A 22,095-nucleotide genomic window follows, 5' to 3' on the forward strand; every position below is an offset into this window, starting at 1 on the left:
CAGGGTTTTTTTTACTACTGGTTCTGTTGGTGTGGCTTGGTGGGTGTGGCAGGGGAAGGATACTACAAAATCCCCATTCCCATCCCACTCTGGGGTCAGCCAGAGGTGGTAATTGCTGGTTCTTCAAACTACTCAAAATTTCTGCTACCGGTTCTCCAGAACCTGTCAGAACCTGCTGAATTTCACCCCTGCTATTAGTGCCTTGAGTGGCTTCTGTGAGATGGGAAGCCATATAAATGTGTGGATGGATGGATGGATGGATGGATGGATGGATGGATGGATGGATGGATAGTATTTAACACACACTGGAATGTGGGCTCTTGAAAGCATCCACCTGTTTCTGAGAGGACCAGCAACTCCATCACAAGACTTTGCAGGCAGTATAATTATTTTTGTAAAGGAAGATGCAATTTATGTTCCTGGCACAAAGTGTTGACAAGCATTATGCGTAAGATAACTCAGGGATGCTAAATGTTGCAATTAAATATGCCCGTAATTTTCATATTTCACTATTCTGTATTCAAAACACATTTGTTAGGGCATAATGAAGAGAATTAATATATTTTCTAAACTGGGATGAGTATGTTCATAAATTAGGATCAAGTTAAAAAGCAACTTTTCACCCATTATTTTCTACAATGTGATGTTTGTAAGTAAAAAATAATAATAATTCATACGCTCACAGTATTACGTTTGAATTTTTTGTATGTAAACAATAATGCAAATTAAATCTTTCTTCGTTTATAATTAAATTCAGAGTCTGAATAGCATAAATGCTAATTAAGTGCTCCATTTGATGACAAAATGAAGAACTAGGCTAATTTCAATTTGCAAATTCCCCTAATTACGTTTTGTTTTAGAAAGTGAGTACAGTATTGTATCATACTTTTTTAAAAAAATGAGTAATTTAACCATTATTCATTCATCTTTAAAAGACATACAAACACCATGCACATTAATACTTTTTTCTATAACGAATGATATGAATGAAGATTCCATTGATTTTCCTGATAAAAAAGATTTTGATATTAACTTAAATGTTTCCAATGTTAAATTTAGTATGATTCACAGATGCACACTTTGCTATGCATACTGCTAGGAAAAATAACAAGATATACCTTAAAATATTAATTCTTTCTATTAAAACTCACTGGGGTTACTTATGATTTTCAGCTTCGAAAAAGCTTTAAGACATCAAATTTGAAAGAACAGGTAAAAGACAGGCTGTCATAGAAAAATATTGATATATGGTGATTGCTAGAAATCAAAAATGATGCCTTTTTTGTAAAGGAAGATGCAATTACTGTCAATCAATCAATAAGACTTCTGAAGAGTCCACTTTCTGCATTGACAAACTTGGATTTTGCCTTCTACTCTACCTCAACCTGCATTTTTATAAGTTACCCCTCACTGCATGTCCAAGCACGTTGGGACAAAATATAAGAAATTGTAGGTTTTTAAAAAAAATTGCATCCTTCTAGGCATTTGAAAAGTCGACCTTGTTTTTTGTTTCCTCAGACTGGATCTTTTAATCTCTCTTTACTGGACTATATTTCTGGACACTGAATATTGATGACCCTATTTGTCCTAATTCTTCATGAAGTGTAGTATTAAAAATGACAGTTCTCAAGTTGGATTCAAAAGAATGCAGAACAAGTTAGAAGTATTATTTTTTTACTTCTGTTTATGTCCGTGGAGTTTCTCAGTCATCCACATCATAGTTGTCTCAAAGGTGCTTTTATTCTTCAAAAGGCAACTGGACTGTTTTTCCCTTGAGGAGGAAGTAGAAAACATTTCACTTCTCATCCAAGAAGCCTCATCAGTTCTGATGGCAGGAGAATGGAAGGATAGGTTCTGATAAATGGTGGGAGGCAGGGAACGGAAGGGTTGTATTTCTCTGCATTCATCTTCCATCTCAGAGAGTACTAATGACCAGATGACTGTAAAGAAATACAATCCTTCTATTCCTCCCACTGGACATCCTATCATAATCTCCCCTTTCATCCTACCACCATCCAGTCTCAACTGTCAGTACCAATCCTTCCATCCCACTGTCATTACCTATCCTTCCATCCCTCCCCCCATCATCAGAACTGATAAAGTTTCTTGGATGACAAGCAACACATTTTCTTCTTCCTCCTCAAGGAAAAAAAACAGTCCAGTTGCCTTTTGGGGGAAAAAATAGCACCTTTGAGACTTCTATTCATGTAAACTAGAGCATTTTTCACTATTTATATCACACTGCTAACTCATATTTAATTTGCAGTCAACTATTAATCCAAGATCTCTTTTCTAAATCAGGGGTCCTCAACCTGCAGTCCATGCAGCACTGGGCCGTGGCATGCCAGAAACCTTCGCAAACAAGCGAAGCCACATCCGCGGGATGTAGGCAGCATGTGAAACTACGCCTCCTTTGGCCTGCGGAAAAACTCTCCCTGGAACCGGTCCCTGATGCCCAAAAAAGTTGGGTATTATAAAGCCAGATATTTTCCATCCTAAACTTGTGTGCTTGATTTTTATTTCACAAATAAAGAACCTTAGATTTGTTTTTGTTAAATAGTTATGTTATTTTCAGCCTACTTCTCTAGGTGATTTTGCCTGTCTTTGATAGTATTGCTATTTCTTTTTACAATGTTGTAACAATCAAGTCTTAATGAAAGTCTCATTTAATGGAAGATTACTAGTGCTGATTCTGACCCAGTGCACTCCTTATGACAATCCTTCAATCCATTTTAATAAGGAATTATTGATGGGATTCCTGGCTCCCGATGGATCTAATGAATTCACTGCATAGACATTCAGTCCAGCCTTGCTCAGTGTGCTAACAAGGATGTCATGGAGTTTTAAGAAATAACAGTAACTTTCAAGCAATAATTCTACGCCTCCTTTGTCTTGTAATAAACATTGACTTCACTACTGCTAGAGATATTAAAAAATGAGTAAGCTGAATTCAGACATGAATCAGTGCAATGCAGTTTTTGGCATTAAAAAAGATGTGAAAATGCATATAAAATGCATACTGTAATGGCCAAAAATACTTAACCATAAAATGCATTCCAAGTTGGAAGAGAATTAATAACAATATAACCAACCGCAACAGGAGCAAAATATAATTGTTCTACTCTTATTTGCAAATTTTTAACAAAATCTGCTTAGCATTAATGATAAATCTTCTAAAATGTAAAAACTACATTTAACGAAATACCATTTAATTCAAAATGCATAGGACTATACTGTGAGAAGCATTTTAAAAAGTACTTTATAAAACATGTTAGGACCAAGGAAGATTCTTCAAATTGCTAAAACTCTACCTTGGCTCAAGCTCCCGCTTCAAAAGTCAGCTCTGCTTATCTCTATTAGTATGAGTGTGTATCACAGCATTGTGTTGCTGACAATCAGTGCAACAGCATTGTTTTGTGTAAATATAGTAGATATCCTGGGTTGCCTTTGAAGCTGTGGGTCTAGCAAGAGACATAACTGCCTTAACATTTTAAAGAAAAGGTTTCTTACCACTAATAAGCTTTGCAAAACATCTCATTCAAATCCTCTATTCTACCACCCTACTATACTGGTAGTCTTTGACTTACAACCATTTGTTTAGGGATCATTTGAAGTTACAGCACCACTGAAAAAAATAACTTACAACTGTTTTTCACACTTACGACCATTTCAGCATTCCCTTGGTCATGTGATCAAAATTTGGATACTTAGCAAGCAACTCGTATTTATGATGGTTGCAGCATACCAGGGTGATGTGATCATCTTTTGTGACAATCAAAGCCAGCGGGGAAACCAGATTCCCTTTACAACTGTGTTACTAATTTAACAATTGCTGTGATTCACTTAACAATTGTGGCCAGAAGGGTCAATAAATGGGGCAACATTCACTTAACAAATATCTTCCTTAGCAATGAAAATTTTGGACTCAATTGTGGTTGTGAGTCAAGCCTGTCTATGTGAAGCAATTTTGCTTCTGACGTAATTGTTTTATATCCAACGTAGCTACCGCTAGTCTAAATTTGCTCATTGGTTGAAATCAACATTCTTTTGTCAAACTTTACAATAAGGCCTTTTTTTTTTTTTTTTTTTACAAAAGCATCAATTTTACAGAAAAAAAAAGCCAATGTAAAATCCACCCATTTTATCTTAACTTCCCTCACCTGTTCCCTTTCTTTCCTCTGTCTTGAGCAGAAGACACTTCATGGAAATATCGGGGTGAGCCCTTGGACTTTATTTTGTTACACCTTCTAAACAGAGAGAGACAAAAAAAAAAGTATATAAAGCTTATAAACAGAATTCCTGGGATATAACCTCAAAGGTAATGCAGAAATGTTATCTAACTGAATTGCTCTGCTATTTTTCTCTATACAACCTTCTTTGCTAGTCCCTGCCCCCAAGGGTTAATTATGCTTAGAATAATAGGGTTGGAAGGGGTCTTGGAGGTCTTCTAGTCCAATCTCCTGATTAGGCAGGAAACCCTATACCAGTGATGGCTAACCCTTTTGCCTGTTTTTCTCCTCCTGAAGGCTTCAGGTGGCTTCCCTGAAGCCCCCGGAGAGCGAAAAACCACCCAATGCACAAACCGGAAGTTCGGGAACAGAACTGAAAGTTCAGGGAAGCCTCCGGAGGGCGAAAAACAGCCGAAAATCAGCTGGTGGATGTGCACTGGAGCTGACAGGGCAATGCCTCATGTGCCCTCAGAAATGGCTCTGCGTGCCACCTGTGGCAGGCGTGCCACAGATTCACCATCACGGCCCTATACCATGTCAGACAATTGGTTATCCAAACTCTTCTTAAAAGCTTCCAGTGTTGGTAGTTCTGGAGGCAAGTTGTTCCACTGATTAATTTTTCTAACTGTCAGGAAATTTCTCCTTAGTTCTAGTTTGCTTCTCTCCTTCTTTAGTTTCCATCCATTGCTTCTTGTCCTACCCTCAGGTGTTTTGGAGAATAGCTTGACTCCCTCTTCTTTGTGGCAGCCCCTGAGATATTGGAACACTACTATCATGTCATCCTTAGTCCTTCTTCTCATTAAACTTGACATACACAATTCCAGAAACTGTTCTTTATATCTTTTATATTTCACAAGGTCTGATTTATAGGCATTTTAATAATAATAATAATGAAAATATCATACAGCCTTTTACTTGGCTGTCCAGTTTCTATCCATAGATCTGAAATCAGAGGTTCTCATGAATGAAAAACTCGGCAGGATCTATCTTTTGTTAGAATTTGAGATTGGCTGTATCTCAAAAGATAGAAAAGAGAGGAATACGATAGAAGAGATTGGGGTTTCTGATTTCATAGTTGGGAGTGGGATACATAGGACAGTTCATCAGAATACAGAAAAGCTTCCTTAAGTTTCCACAAAATAATTTTTTAAGAAAATAAAAACCATATCCATATTGACATTAAATTGGAAAATGCCTAGAGCGTGACAGGAAAGGACATTAAGAAGCAGTGGCACAACTGGATTAGCCCAAAGTACAGAGTTTAAATAAAAGAATAAATAAAGCTGGCTGGAGTGAGTATCAATCAGATGGGAGGCATAAAAAAATGAATAAACAAACAAGCAAACAAGATACTATGATTCTCTCCTCTGAAGAAATTCATAAATCCAGCACATAATATTACTCTGTGACATAACTACTGAAAGTCAGCTATCTCTCCATGTGCTCAGAAACTCCAGGTCAAGGACTGATGGTATTTTCAGAATATTAGTTCATATGCTTTTGGATAATTTCATTTCAGACTATTTTCTTTTCAGCACCTGTAAATTATGATAATCTATAGAATACATTTCCACAACAGATATGACATGGAACTGGAATATCTTTGGGAAACTGTAGATGAGTTGCACAGGCTGGGGTTGATTGGTTTGGTTTCTTTTTAATCTAGGAAGTTTGATAAACAGGGTCTCGCCTATTTTAAAAATGATACTCTTTAAGTAATTGGATAAGCTAAGCCTTAAGAAATGGAAGCCTTAAGAAATGAAGTGTTACCATGTTCTTTTACAAAACTTCATAGCCTTGGCTGCTGTAGCCCCAACTCTGAAGAATGTCATCAGCAATGAAAAACAAATTTTACATACACACTTCTGAAAAATTACTCATACACGGGTTGTTTATGTTCAGATGTTTCTCCCATTTTCCTTATGGATGTTACAATACTTGCATGTTATTTTGTGACTTGATATTGTAATGAAAATGTCAGGTCTGCAGCCATGTTCCTTTTGGATCTTTGGCCTGCCACACTTTCTAATATTCTACTATGCTGTTTCTATAGTGGGGAATTGGGAGGGGGGATAGTACGAAGTAAAATGCTATGTAGCCAAAATAAAATTTCTTTCTAGAATGCCAAGGTCATCCTTTGTCTTGGTACCTCTGCACCTGACTGGAACTGGATGGGTGGAACTGCCAGCATGGCAGTGGAACATTGGACCGTGTGATGGCCTTGTGGGTGTGGGGGCAAGATCATGAACTTTAAACTGGATGGGGAAAACCGAGAAGCTTCAGATTTGGGTTTTCCAGATGTGCCAAAATGGCTCTCTTAATAAATTGGAACTTTGAGCAGTATTTTGCCTTGGACTCTGATTTAATTTTGGATGCTATTTGGAACCCTGACAGAAAGTGGCTTATAGGTAGGGCACTCTATCCTGGCACTGTTCTCTTTTGAAGCAACCTTTTAGTAATGGGGAGGGAGGGGATAAAAGTTAAATGAGGCTGCGTTGCTCTGGACAAAATAATGCGAAGTAGCATGTCAGGGCTAATTTAGCCACATGAGTCAGTTACTATAACAATTAAACAATGCCAGCATAGTATATATGGCATTCCTATTCTTGAATCTCTTCCTTAACAAAAATGGCTTTAATTACTAGGTAAAGGTTCCCCTCACACATATGTGCTAGTCATTCCCAACTCTAGGGGGCAGTGCTCATCTCCGTTTCAAAGCTGAAGAGCCAGTGCTGTCCGAAGACGTCTCTGTAGTCATGTGGTCAGCATGACTCAACGCCGACGGCGCACAGAATGCTGTTACCTTCCCACAAAAGGTGGTTCCTATTTTTCTACTTGCATTTTTACATGCTTTCGAACTGCTAGGTTGGCAGAAGCCGGGACAAGTAACGGGAGCTCACTCCATTATGCAGTGCTAGGGATTTGAACTGTTGGACTGCTGACCTTTCTGATCGAAAAGCTCAGCGTCTTAGCCACTGAGTCCCTGTTTATTAAATTATTTAATTAATTTAAATATTTAATTAATTATTTTTAATCATTACAACATGTTTAAAAGGCTTTCAAGAGAATGTTTCTTTTAATCTGAAAACAGCCTTGTGTAGTTAGCTACTGGTGAAAAATCACTGATTTCCTGAACACAAGTAATCTGATACAGTATTCCTCGATTTATGACTGGTTGCTTACATGCTGAAAAAGGAGTATTTGTGAGCCAGACATTAATTCTGATGGTTATTTCCACCCCTCATGGTCAGTGCTTGGATGCTTCTGTTACTTCTGTTTCCAGCAAAAACTATCCATTGTGGGCAAAACCCACCCATTGCAGGCACACTTAATGACCACAATGTTCACTTAATGACCCATAGCATTTGCTTTATTTCTACTGTGTTCCCGTAACAATTGCAGTAGAAAAGGTTGTAAAATCAGGCGTAGTCACAGAATGATCTGCTTAACAACTGTAACTCTTAACTCAAGGACTGCTTGTAGTATAAGTGGGAAGGAGGCTGAAAATAACTCAGCTACAAGATGTTACCACATAGGCTAAATTGCTAGATGCCCTCTAAAGCAGCCTGCCTTGTACTTTGTGAAGTGAAGTGTGTTGTAACACCACAAAGGGAAACATACTATATTTCTTAAAAGCCACTACTAACATCTAATAACTCCTACTGACTTTCTCGGTTCTTTTTTTAAAAGTAATGGTTATACCGAAGCTAAGCACACTCCCCTGTGTATCTAAACATACCAAGGTATGTAAAATATATAATGGAATATTACAATTTCAGATATCAGGCTAGATGGGCTGGAATAATTAAAAGATTATTTGCAGTAACCAGGTAGGGGTGCAAATCAGAAACCTTTGCAGTTGGAAATGTGAATTAATTTCTTTACTCGCTGGAAGTCAGGAGTGGCTGTAATTTATATTCCACTTAAGAGTTGCTGTTGTTTGAAAACTAAAATGTTAATTGCCTCTTCCTATTTTTATACTTCTGTCCCCTCTCTCCCAGCTGAGTCAAACTCTGTTTAGAAAGAACTGCTAAAAAATGTAACGAAAGCAAGGAAACAATGATGACCTTGCCTCTAAAAATAAGTTTGTAATGACAGTCGCACATGTACAGAAAGACACCTTCCTAAACAATAATGTATTTTATTTGAATTAGGCCTAGCATAATGTGTGAACTTGGCTCTTCTGGTTTGTGGCCCACAGTTTATTATTGAGCATAATGTATAGTGCAACCAGATAGTCATTGTCTTATGACCTGTCCCTTAAAGCCATCTGAAGTTACAACAAACTTCCCCAAGGGGTAGCTGTGACCCAGATTTGAAAGTTCAATGGCTGCTCCTCCATAGTCATGTTACAGCAGTTGGCAACTGGGCTGCATCCTATGGTCATGTGACTCAGGTTTTATGATGATTTTACCAAATACTGGCATTTACTTCCAGTTTTTGACATAACTACATCCATAATGAACCATTGGCTTGCTTAACACCATGGCATTTGTTACCTAGAGCTTATCCTCTCTATATTGACAAATGTATCTTTTCATTTACGTACACTGAGAGCATATGCGCCAAAGACAAATTCCTTGTGTGTCCAATCACACTTGGCCAATAAAGAATTCTATTCTATTCTATTCTATTCTTCTATTCTATTCTATTCTATTCTGTGGTGGGTTGCAGGAGGTATGCCCCAGTACAGGTGTACCGGATCCTGCCCAGAGCACCAGGTACCGTTGCGGTAGGGTGCTCTGGAGGGCCCACCTGCCTGCCCGTGCTCCTTACATGTGCTTTAAGCTTTTGGCACTTCCACGCACATGCATGATGCATATGGCACCTGCACAACGCTCCACCGAGCAGCTGGAGTGTCGTGGAGGCTTGCGGAAGCATCGCAGGCAGGTATGATGCATGCGCACGCTGCGTGCATCGACATAGGTGATGACAAGGCTGTTCCAACTGTACCGGTTGGAACGGAATCCGGAACCCACCACTGATTCTATTCTATTGTCTATCCAGATCACAACAATCTTCAAGCACTGCAACAGAATCTTGAAAGTATCACTAGGTTGGCTTGGGGTCAAGATACACAATGTTTTGCATATTGACGATACCCAACTCCATGCTTTCTGGTGACCTCATCCAACAGCTTCACTAAACGTGTGAACCTATAATTTTTTTTCTCTTTGATGTTTTAAAGACACATAGGAATACCATATATCTGAGATATAAGATCTATGTTATTTTGTGTCAATCAAAAGACATCTTCCCAGTTATACCTCTCCAGAACACTATGATCAACCTGTGACATGATAGTATGCATATGCTATCAATGGCAAACGTTCGGCTTCTAGGGTCACAGTCTAAGATATCTACATGATTATGGATTGCTGGCCTAAGTTGGTTTGTATCTCAAGAGCCGCCTGAACCGCAAGACAGGCGGCCAATAAATTTGGTGAAATAAAATCAAATTTCACAATGACGTATTGGAAATAAAAATACCTCAAATAAGGATTACATGTAAAGACTTGTGGACAGCACAGTAGGTGTGCTGCTATAATGACGCTGGCAGTTATCCAGCCAGCCAGTTCTCATAGTCACTGAATGAAATCTAATTCTGGTGATAGGCTGCATCAACAGAAGTATAGTTTACAAATTTTAGAAGCAATTTTGTGGTGCATTGATCATGCTGCCTCTCCAATCTTCTATCCAATTTGGAGTACCACATTCCAAATTGGATACAAGATTGCAGTGATCGTTAGAGTAGCAACGAAGTTCTGTAAAGCAAAATGGAAAGAGGTGGGTATGTTTCGCCTTCTGAAGCGAAGATGGATGTGTGATAGGATAATAATGTTCAAAATTTCTAAAAGGATGGCACACAAAGGACAAGAGCTCTGCTGTTCCAGAGTGCAGAACTATAATTTTCTAACTAATATTCCAAATAATAACCATGAAGAACTGAAATGAAATAAAAGACTCAGATCGTTTGTCTCTAAAATGATCAGGCATTCCAAGAGGAAAATAAGACATCAGTTAGTACAACAACACCAACTTTCAATTAAAAAAAGAAAACAAGGAAAATTGCCCTTTAATACTAATCACTACAATCGTCATCCTCTTTTAATGACCGCATAACCCCTTGCAAGGTGGAGTCTGAGCAACTGAATGGAACTGAGTGTTTACTGGCCGGATGCCCTTCTTGTGGCCAATGTGGAGTTTTATTCAGCAGATATATTCTCAATGTGCCCAGAGAGAGAGAAATATCTGCCTCTGTCTAGGAGTGAACTCACAGCTTCCTGATTGTGAGGTGAGAGCTCCATCTCTAGGCCACTGCACCACCCTTAATCATTACAATGGTGTGTAATTATAACCCAAGTCGTTTGCAGCATTTTGGGGTCACATGATTGCTAGCTGGTTTCCGACAAGCAGCGTCAATGGGGGGACATCATATTCACTTAGTGACAATGTGTTTCATTGAACCACTATGGTTTTCTTAACAACCGTAGCAAAAAGGGTCATAAAATCAGGCACGACTCACTTAAGAGCCCCTTTGCTTAGCAAAGGAAATTCTGGTCCCAATTGCGCTCGTAAATTGAGGACTAACCTGTATTATCTTGCTTTCTTTTTGTTCAACTATTTAGATTGAAGATAGCATAGAGCATAAATAGTCAAAAGACAAAAACCAAGAAGAGCAGGGGACATTCAGTTATGAGGAAGTATTTCGGGCCATCTCGCTTCTCTTTGTAATTTTTTATGATAAATATTTAAAATTAATTGCTGTTTTTCATTTTACTGGTCATCAATCCAGAATTTTGATTATAGAATGTTTTCAGGTAAGTTGGGAAATCATCAATAATACTGGAGACATAACATTTTAATCCCCAAGAAGTATAGATTCTATTGGTGTCTGGATTGGACATTTATTTATTAATCATTTGCTATTAATCGGATGATTATACAGCTTTTATTTCCCTTTAAAAAATAGTGGTTTAAATGAATTTAGAATCCACCCAGATAATTGCCTACTGGACAGATGATAATGATTTTAACAATAACAATAATGCACATATCAATGCACGTATATATTTATCTCCCAGTTATATCCACATAAGAACTGTTCTTGTTTTCAGTTATGATGGAGTTAGGGCTCCTCTTGATGTTCTGCTTCCTTTTGAGAGGCAAAATGTTCACCTCAACTCATCTCCATTATTTTACAAGTTGCCTTTTATGTCACATTTTTGCCTCTGACTTCCTAACTCAAGTCTAAAATAATACAAGTAAAGTAAAATCGTTTAAAAGTTCTAGGTGGCCTTAAAGGGCAACTTTGAGCAGCTCATGAGAATAATAAAACCACAGAACCATAAGAAGAAGAAAACCCCCATCATTTGAAGGATATTCTTACCACTGATTTTTCTCAAAGATGAAAAGGAAACCAAAGAAAAATCAGGCACATTATGTAAATCACAGCCCAGTGTAATCCAAAATATGAATGACAATGTGATTCTTCTTAGAATGGATTCTTATGCACTTACCATTTACCTCTGAGTGCCTTGAGATGACTGCCATTTATCCTCTGGGCTAACAAACATATACCAAATATCAATGACTATTCAGGCATGATATTAAAGAATGAATGAGAGTTACAAGAAGGAAGCGCTGCAGGGTTTAACTCATAGACTCATCTTCACTTCTTTTTCTGGAAATATTGTGAGATAGCAATAGCACATAGCACTTATATACTGCTTCACAGTCCTCTACAGCACTCTCTAAGTGGTTTACAGAGTCAGCCTATTTATCCCAACAATCTGGGTCCTCATTTTACCCACCTTGGAAGAATGGAAGGCTGAGTCAACCTTGAGCCTGGTGCTTGAGCCTTTGCTTCTATTTTGAAACTAAAACTAATTTCAGTAGATATTAGTCAAGATATAACAACGGTTGAAAGTTTGGGTATCATGGCAAACTGCAGCTAAAGGAAACGGCTGCATCAGAGGAGAGGAGAAGATACAAAATATGGACCACAGAAGCTTGTTCTTGTATTTCTGAGTACAACTCAGCATTTGGATGCAAACATTTTTATGTTTTATCCTGCCTTTGTTATTTTTAAAAATAACTCAAAGGCAATGATCATACTTAATGCTCCTTTCTCCTCCTCCTCTTTCCTCCCACAAGAATAACCAGGTGGCGTGAGTTGAGCTGAGAGAGAGTGGCCCAAAAGCACATACTTGGCCTTGATGCCCAAGACACACCATCTTGTGACTTCTAGCCTGGTGCCTTTAACCACTAAATTTGATCTTAGGGACTGTGTCAGGTATGTGTGAGAAATGATGCAATCAAACCAAAGAGGAAGCAGAAACCTGAACCCTAATCAACATTTTCCTTAACATTCACCTATATTGTTTATTTCTCATTTTGTCCTAAATACCTTCTCCCGACCTTTTCCAGGAAAAGGTTCGGGAGAAGGTATTTAGGACAAAATGAGAAATAAACTCAACTACTCAACTAATAGTAAAAAACTATTTTTACTTAGTAAAAATCCATGGTAGTTGATTAGGAAGTGTGTATGTGGGTGTGATGATGCATTTGTGTTTTGTAGCCATGGGGGACTGTCCTGCTATTTCTGTTAATGGAAACTCAGTAAGGGGGTGATAGTCGTGTTATTAGATTTATTCTATACATTTTAAAATGCTATTTTTTTAAAGTGATGGTTACCAATGTTATAATGCAGTCAATACTTCTTGCATTGTTTGGTGATACAGTCATAGATCAATTGCAAATAACTAAAAAGCTATCTCACCTGGGATTTATTCTGGAGTAAACCACTTATGAATGTTGTTGCAGATCAGTGGTTCTTAACCTTTTCTTCACCATGGACCCCTTTAAATAGCTTTTGTGGCCACGGACAGTGGTCACGGACCACCAAAAGGTAAGATTTAAATCATAACATTTCTTCAAGCCTTCACAAACCCCTTGTGATGACCATGTACCCGCAGTGGTCCTCAAACCACACAATAAGAGTGACTGTTGTAGATAATATCATCTTATGAAACAAAAGCCGACATAGTTCACAGTGATCCTAGATATCTTGGACCACCCAATTACATGCAGCATTAAAATGATTTTTTCTCCATCTTTCTCCCAAACTGTTAAGCCCCAGCTCCTATAACCCACCAACTGTTACCCCCCAAAGATGGAAGCTAAAGTCTAACAGATCCAAGAAGCAAGATTTGGAATTACTGGTCCAGGGTTTCAGGTAATGGAGGACTTCCTTAGATATTCCTTGATACTGGAGTCCTCTACATACAAAGGCGATGGCTTTCTCGTGCATCATTTTCATGACATAAAATTGTTGAGCTGTCAATAAATAGCTGATTGTCAAAGGTTTTCTTTTTTTCTCATGACAAAATAGGAAATAGCCTGGAGAGAATAAAGTGACTAAAACATTTACCATCGTATAATTGAGATTATTTAGAAAGGCTCACCTCCAGTAAACTAGCACAGCAATAAGAAGGATTAGGCACACAAATGTCAAGGCTGAGACCACAATGAGAGGAATGATCCATTCCATTTTGCCACGAGTGGGTCTGTTGGTCATGCTGGAAATATTCTTGTCTGCTGTACAATAAAGCAAACAGCAACAACAAAATAGGTCATTATGAAGAAAATGTGATAAGTAAACAACACTAACTTTTTGCCATTCTATACGCAGCCCAGAAGAGAAGCTGAACTGGGTATGCAGTGCAGCCCAGTAAGGCCGGGATCCATTCAGTGAAGAATTCCCACAGATTTATGGCTGGTACATTTCCTTCTGGCTGAGGATACATCCTTAAACCAACATAGGCAAAATAGAGGATAGACGACTTTTAAAACATTGTCCTACAGATCAAAGAGAGATGTTCAGATGAGTGTTTGGTAAAATCTGGAAATTATGGTGAACACAAATTTTCAAGGAAAACTTCACTGGAAAACAGGCAGAGGTGTTATGAGGTGTTACCCGTTTTGCTTCTTAAAACTTCTCCCCAATGAAGAAACTGTCCCTGGTCTGGATGTTTTTGAAGGCCTGCTCCAAAGGGGCTTCTTCAACATTTTACAAGTGGGAAGGATCTGATTCACTGGTGCTAACGTTTGACCAACAGAAAGGCACTGCCTGCCAATGACTCATTGCCACAGTTCTTGGCATGGATAAAAATGCAACACTGTTTAAACACAATTGGAATGTCTTAGATTTGTTAGCAGAAGCACTGAAGCCATCATTTTGTGCTTAAACAAGTAAGCAAGCAAACAAACAGGTACTCCTTGACTCACAACTACAATTTGGACTGGGATATCTGTTATAAGTCAAAGCAATTGTAAAACAAGTCAACAGGTGAATGCATCGGATTTTACAACCATTTTATTACAGTTGGGTGACCTTGGGTTGGTTCTTCTCTTTCAGCCTTAGACAGAAGGTAAGGACAAGACACATCTGGAAATATTGCCAAGAAAACTGCAAGAACTAGGAGAAATATTTATAGTATTTATCAATGGGCTTTCTCCTCCAGCCTCATTAGATGAATTGGTTTAACAGCCACAAATGTATTGCTTAATATCTTGGTGTTTTTGGCCAATAAGGCACCTCTTTAAGGATAGGAAACTGTTGTGGTCCTCCTGAGGAGCTGGCAGCAGAGTCGGACAGCAAGGAGGTTGGGGAGGAACATGGGTCAGTCCTGGAGTATGGGGAAGGCTTGGACGAGGGGTCTGCGTCAGAGGCAGAGATGGGGCCAGGGCCATGGGAGTTATCTGCTCCCTCCGGAGCCTCCAGAGTCGGACAGCAGCAAGGCAGAGGAACAAGCTCCCCCAGTTCCCAGTGCGTGCATGCGCAGAGCTGCTGTAAGGCAAGAACAATTAAGACAGAAGGGACGACTTGGGTGTAAGGCTTGGAGGTGATTGGACATAAAGTAGGAGCAAAGGGACATGAGCCATTGCAGAAAGCAACTTGGTTCATACTGGTCAGTTTACCTTCTGAAACTCCGTTTTGACTCTTTGCTCCATGTGGCCCTGCCAAGCTAATTGCCAATTAAGTCTTTGGCAGTGTTTCAAGGAAGATAAAGGTGGGTGCTTATCAGCCTTACCCTGAAGGACTTTGGCAACCTACTGAAGGACTCTTTCCAACTATTTGGGACTCATTACGGGCTGCGAATGAACATAATTCATAGCCTTTGAAATAAAAAGAGAGTTTTTGGGACTAAGCATGTGCTTTTTACTGTATCAGGCCTAGGTCAGAACAGACAAGCCTAAGTCAGAACAGAAACTTTATATGTTTTGTGTGTGTGTGTGTGTGTGTGTGTGTGTGTGTGTGTACATCTATGCATCTATAAGACCAGTTTACCTTCCACTTTAAATCTTAATAAATATGCATCACACTGAATGTAATTATGGTATTCAATGATTTGCAATTTTTATCTTGTGAAATTGATATCACAGGGAACATGGAGAGGACATAAATGAATTTACAAGAAAGAGCATTAATAATTTCAGTTGGGGCACCTGATGCAAAAATAGTCTCGTGCCCACATTTGCCAGCAAGTTGATCAAGTGACCTGGTTTTTTAAACCAACCAAACTCAGTTCCAGGACAAACCCTCTTTTCACTCTACTAGATGGTTCAAAAGAAGGACATAATAAAGAAATAATAAGAGGAAAGTATGAGGAACAATGAGAACAACAATATCACTGCAATCGCTTTTGCAAATCCTCTACATCTCTTCATTAGTATGGCAGTAAAGTAAATTTACTAATTAATAATAATAATAATAATAATAATAGTCAGTGCATAATAATTATAAATTATAATTATAAATAAATAATAAACTAATTTCACAAACTGAGATGCAGAACCCCCAAATCCATTTTACCTGGAGAATCAATAAGGCACAAGGGCACATTTTTATGCTAGAAGTAACTGCTATAATGCAACACATGTAAAATATGCCCCTTTGTACCCATGGGAATGCATACGACATAAAATCACAAGCCATGGGCTCAGCTGGACTTTATCTTAAACCAAGATACCCACCTCACTCTCTTACATTTATACAGCTTTACCCACATATAAAACTTTATTGAAACGTTTATTGTATTGTGAAATCTTATCCCGTGACGGCTTGTGATTTTCGATTTTGTTTCCAAACACACCAAATCTTAGCAGAGAAATATAGTTGTTCATTTATGAAAAGCAGGATATACAGACCAAGCAGAAACAGAAAACAACATTGCCATCGGCTTATAACATATTAATGCTTTTATAATAATAAAAATCATGTAATTGTTACTCAGAGCAGGCAATAATTAAAACGAATACAGATACTCCTTGACTTAAAACAGTGCATTTAGACTCCATTCAAAGTTAGAACAGCACTGGAAAAAGTGAGTTGTGGCAGTTTTTCACAATTACAACCATTGCCTCATCCCTGTGGTTATGTGATCAAAAGTCAGACACTTGACAACTGAGCCATATTTATGACTGTTGCAAGGGTCCTTCTGACAAGCAATGAGAAGCCAGATTCACTTTGTAGTCATGTTGCCAGCTTAACAACTGCAATGATTCACTTAACAACTGCAGCAAGAAAGATCACAAAATGGGACAAAACTCCCTTAATAAATATCTCACTTAGCAACATAAATTTTGGGCTCCGTGGCAGTCATAAGTTGAAGACTACCTGTGCAATATTAAAATCAGTGAAAAGAAAACCTAAGTAGAATAAGCAAATTCTGGGGGGGTGGGGAGAAACCCCACCGATTTTTCAATTGAAAATTACAAAGCTTTGTGAAGTCAAATGATTTTGAGTGGATGATTTGCTAAGAAACATCGGGGAGAATGTTAGTCAGCTTTGCAAGAGAGGTTTAGGTGGAAAAAGAATGTGGTTATGAGTAAATACACAGCAGAGTCTTCATGGCCACAATCTGCAATACAATGACCACAGTAACTTTGCTAAGCAAGACTATGGTTCTAGTGTCTCCTGGCCAATGGAAGGAAGTGTGCCTATTAGGGCCTGTTATCCAAAGGTCATAGGTTAGGCAGAAAGAAAACACAGGTGCTAGGAGATTATCAATTGTCGGCAACACAAAAAGAACATAGGATATAAGTAACTTTATCATTGTCCTTATTATTGTCATCCAGGTCGAAATTAAATGCAATATTAAGTATTTCTTATTAGGACCTTATTAGAAGGTCCTTAAAATAAAAATACAATACAATAGCAGAGTTGGAAGGGACCTTGGAGGTCTTCTAGTCCAACCTCATGCCTAGGCAGAAAACCCTCTACCGTTTCAGACAAATGGCTATCCAACATCTTCTTAAAGACTTCCAGTGTTGGGGCATTCACAACTTCTGGAGGCAAACTGTTCCACTGATTAATTGTTCTAATTGTCAGGAAATGTCTCCTTAGTTCTAATTTGCTTCTCTCCTTGATTAGTTTCCACCCATTGCTTCTTGTCCTACCCTCAGGTGCCTTGGAGAATAATTTGACTCCCTCTTCTTTGTGGCAACCCCTGAGATATTGGAACACTTCTATCATGTCTCCCCTAGTCCTTCTTTCTATTAAACTAGACATACCCAGTTCCTGCAACCATTCTTCATATGTTTTAGTCTCCAGTCATCATCTTTGTTGCTCTTCTCTGCACTCTTTCTAGAGTCTTCACATCTTTTCTGCATCGTGGAGACCAAAACTGAATGCAGTATTCCAAGTGTGGCCTTATCAACGCATTATAAAGTGTTATTAACACTTCACGTGATCTTGATTCTATCCCTCTGTTTATGTAGCCTAGAACTGTGTTGGCTTTTTTGGCAGCTGCTGCACACTGCTGGCTCATATTTAAATGCTTGTCCACTAGGACTCCAAGATCCCTCTCACAGTTACTACAACTGAGCAAGGTACCGCCTATACTGTACCTGTGCATTTTGTTTTTCTTGCCTAAATGTAGAACCTTACTCTGGTAACGATTACTCTGGTAAAGTTAAAATCAAAGTAAATATTGAACATAGTCATATAAGCAATGAATTTCGAAGAGAGAATGATTTTCATAAATAGTTCAGATTAAAACAGTTGTGCTAGCAAAGAGTTTTCTTTATGACACAAGCCCAGAAAACTGATTTTTGTATTAATTACATTGTCAGCAATATAATTTCAAACAGAATCCACATATTTCCTGCTATAAACATGCCCTAAGTTTAAAACGATGGCCAATAAAGCTATACAAAATATGCAGGAGAATAGGATTTGATGAGAGGATGACTAGAATATGGAAAAGACAAATGAAGGAGATATTAGCCATTAGCAGACAATACCTAATAATGGAGGATGTGATGTCTTAAAAAGCTCTGCAGATTAAAAGATTAAGTAATGTTTTATTAATAGTAGGCAAACTATTGTGAAGGGTCTTCCAAATATCTGTGATCTGTGATCTTTACCTTTATTTCTATAATTCAAGTTAGCTCACAATTTGTTCACTTTATAATTACATTAGTCATTCCCAAAGGTCTGTTTATCATCTGTAGCACAGACTGGTGTTTGTAATACGCTCTGTTTATTTGCACAAACTAAAGACAACATCTGGTCCAAAGCAATACAAGTTGAAACCTTAATTACTGATAATTTTCTTAAATGTGCCAGCAGGTAAAAATATGAAGACACCTTAAGGAAGAGTAGACCAGAAATAGATGCTATAATACACTCCAAATGTTTTGCTATACATTCTTTTATTTTTAGCTGCAATGTCTGAGATCAAGGTGACTTGATTCTAAAACGCCTAGAAGATATCAGACTTGAGTGAGCTTATATTCTTTAGTCACATAAATTTATTTATTAAATTTCTATAGTGCCCATTCCACCTAAGGGAATCTGGGTGGTTTACATCATCATTGTGATTAAAGCTATAAGTAATTAAGGCACTGAGTAGTTTTTAAAAAGTATGATTTTATGAATGTATGATAAATCTTTTATGGGTTTTGAATTATAAAAATGCAGCAGCATTGCTATTCAAGTTTGAAATCTGAAATGTTCCAAATGTCTTAATGTGATAAAAACATTCATTCCTTCATTTCACTCAGTAGAATGAACAGTGTTGGAAATTCGTGACCCACTTGGTATTTTTCTACCTTCTGCTAAACAGCTGAGTTTAAATGATTAAGAATGAATAAAGTCTCTACATTTAGAAAATAGCTTTAGAATATTCCATATATTCATCTTCCAGTTTAGGGGACTCTCAATTTATTCATTTATTTATTTGTATGTATGCCTGTGACCTAAATCCCTGGATTAACTTTAGGTGGAAACAAAGACCTATATGAATAGCTAAGAATTACTTACTTATTTACACAAAATGTTTGTGTCCTCTTTCATAAACTCTAGGTAGTTAATAATAAATAATTTAAAACAATAAATGAAAAACCCTTCCTTAAACCTGGTGTAAAACAATTAAAATATCTGCATGCCCAAAATTTCAATCCACAAATGTTTGCTGAAAATCCCAGTTTTTTGTTGCACCGAGAAAGACAAAAACTGATGGACATTTAGAAGTCAGACGAAGACCACTTTTTAAGACACACGGTTCTAGGAGGAAGAGACTAGTTCTGAAAAAGTCTGGTTGTGGCTCTCCTTCACAAGCTCCGTAGAGGTGATCACAATGTCTCTTCTGAATTCAATGAACACGAAGAACAGATTCTATTTGGAGAATATTCTGCAGGTAAGCTGGGCCCAAACCATATATGGCTTTATGGTTATCTCGAAATTTCCTCAGAAAATCACTAGCAACCAATGTAAAGCTGTAATATGGTTGCCATTCTGCTGCAGGCTTCTCCCATCAGCACCATGTCTTTGATCATATTCAAAGCAGCCCTGAGTAGAGTTCAATGCAACAGTCCAAATCTGTAATAGTGTGAGTAACTTTTACTAGGACCTCCCAGTCTAACAGAATAAGGCAGAAGCTGTCCAGGCTTCAGACTTTACCTCAGGGGTGTCAAACTTGTGGCCCGCGGGCCAGATGCGTCGCAGGTTGGACACGCTCACCCTTGGTTTAGCGAAGGGGGGGGAGGTCACGATACATCATGTGACGACAACATGATGCCCCAAGTTTGACACCCCTGCCAATCTAATAGAGTCTATAAATCCAAGAAATCCCCAAATTGCAGATCTGCTTTTAGGGGGAATGATAATCTACTAAGAATCTGTACAAAGGACTCCAAATGTTTCCTTGACAATAGCAACTCCATGTTACTGGGATTCAATTTTAACTAGATTTGTTCCATGTGTCTCCTTACTGCCTTGGGACATCAAGTAAGGACCTTGTTGTATTTGCTGCCTAATCTGGATTGGAGATATATAGCTCATTATCTTTAATATTGATGACTCGAGCCCCATTCATTACTTGCCCCAGTAGATTCATATTAACGTTAAAAATGGGGGAAAGAGTTAAACTCTATGGCATCATATAAAGTGGTGGTCAAGAGTCTGAAAACTCATTGTCTAATAAACCCAGTCAAGGACTGGAACCACTACAATGGCCCATCATCTACACCTCACAGATGATTCAGTGGGAGATTAGGGGCAATAATATCAAACACCACTGATAGCTCTAATAGGACCAGAAAAGCTGCATTTCCTCTATTCAATGCTGAATAAAAAGGAATAAAATAGTCTACATCTCAGGTAGTCCAAGTAGTCCAATCACTTTTTCCATTATCTTTCCTTAAAAAAGAGAAGATGGAATAATGTAATAGTGTATAATGTCAAATCAAGAGATGGCTTCTTTAGATGAGAGAAACGCCACTGCCTCCCTGTTTTCAGAGGCTGTTAACAGATGTTTTCATTGTTCTTTAAAGTGATAGCCAACCAATTTGACGCCTACTGCCATTTCCACGCGTCTTATCCTTCCAAACATTAGGAAAGTATGTACATGTGTGGAATGGAGTTTCCCTTTACACTTGGATGGGAAGTCCCTGACTTATAGGTCTCAGCTGTGAGAGCTTCATCTTTGAGAAATATGGAGAACAGTTGCCTAAGTTGCTTGCTGGCATTCCAGATGGAGCACCCCCAAATAGGTATATATTTCTATCCCTATCTGGCTATACATACACACACTATAAACATGCATCTTGAAAGAAAGGCAGAGAGAAACTTAACAAGACATTTACATTGGTGGGCATGGGTGTGTCAAGACTGACACGCACTTTCATCTACATTTTGCTTTGCTCACAGCCTGGCAATGAAAGGGAGGGGGTGGAATGGAATACCAATGAAAGGGTTGGGGGAATGGCATCCAAGCATCCCTCAGATCCCTTGAGACATTGCTTCCATTTCAAGGACACACCGAGGAGGTGTCCCATTGTGGCTAGCAGGTTCCCATAACAAAATGAGCAGAAGTGATTAGTGGACGTAATGGACTGTGGGTGGCAGGGAAAGGGGGAATTAACTATGCTTGCTTTTGCATGGGAAACCCAGAGCTGGTTTTGCTTCTTCTGGGCCAATGTGATTTATTCAGTAAAGTTTATACTCTTGGTTAAAAAAAAAAATGTCCCAGAGGTTTCTTTTTCTGGATTCTCCAACTGGACAGTTGACAGGGTGACAATTGTTTTGTTTTGTTTTTAAATCTGAAGTATTTTAGCAAGCATAGCAAAGTGCATTAAAAGATTCTTGGAGAAGTTGCTCCCAACATGGGTCCATCACTGACAAATCTCTAAAAAAGCAGCCTGTTGTAGATTGTTTTTTAAAAAATGTGTAAAATATATAGAAAAGCTTGCATGTTTCTACTTCTCTGCCTTCCAACAACTTTGCACAGCAATAAAAGCTTATCCCTTTTATTTTTCAATTTTTAAATAAAGGCAATTCAGAAGCAAAAACATCCTG

The 22,095-nt window shown here is 38.2% G+C and overlaps 1 protein-coding gene across 7 annotated transcripts in view; it reads right to left on the minus strand.

Moving 5' to 3' along the window:
* Positions 1-22,095, minus strand: part of PTPRG (protein tyrosine phosphatase receptor type G) — a 731,369-nt gene that overhangs the window by 77,949 nt on the left and 631,325 nt on the right. For 3 of the 7 annotated variants that reach the window (XM_032209411.1, XM_032209408.1, XM_032209413.1), the window contains exons 13-14: positions 13,697-13,829; positions 4,161-4,247 (exon numbers count right to left, since the gene is read on the minus strand). In XM_032209411.1, the coding sequence (XP_032065302.1) occupies positions 4,161-4,247; positions 13,697-13,829 (220 nt within the window). The remainder of the gene's footprint in view (positions 1-4,160; positions 4,248-13,696; positions 13,830-22,095) is intronic. The other 4 variants (XM_032209412.1, XM_032209410.1, XM_032209414.1 and 1 more) reach the window with 2 other exon arrangements.

This window comes from Thamnophis elegans, chromosome 2 (genome assembly GCF_009769535.1).
Source record: "Thamnophis elegans isolate rThaEle1 chromosome 2, rThaEle1.pri, whole genome shotgun sequence".
Lineage (NCBI taxonomy): Eukaryota > Metazoa > Chordata > Lepidosauria > Squamata > Colubridae > Thamnophis > Thamnophis elegans.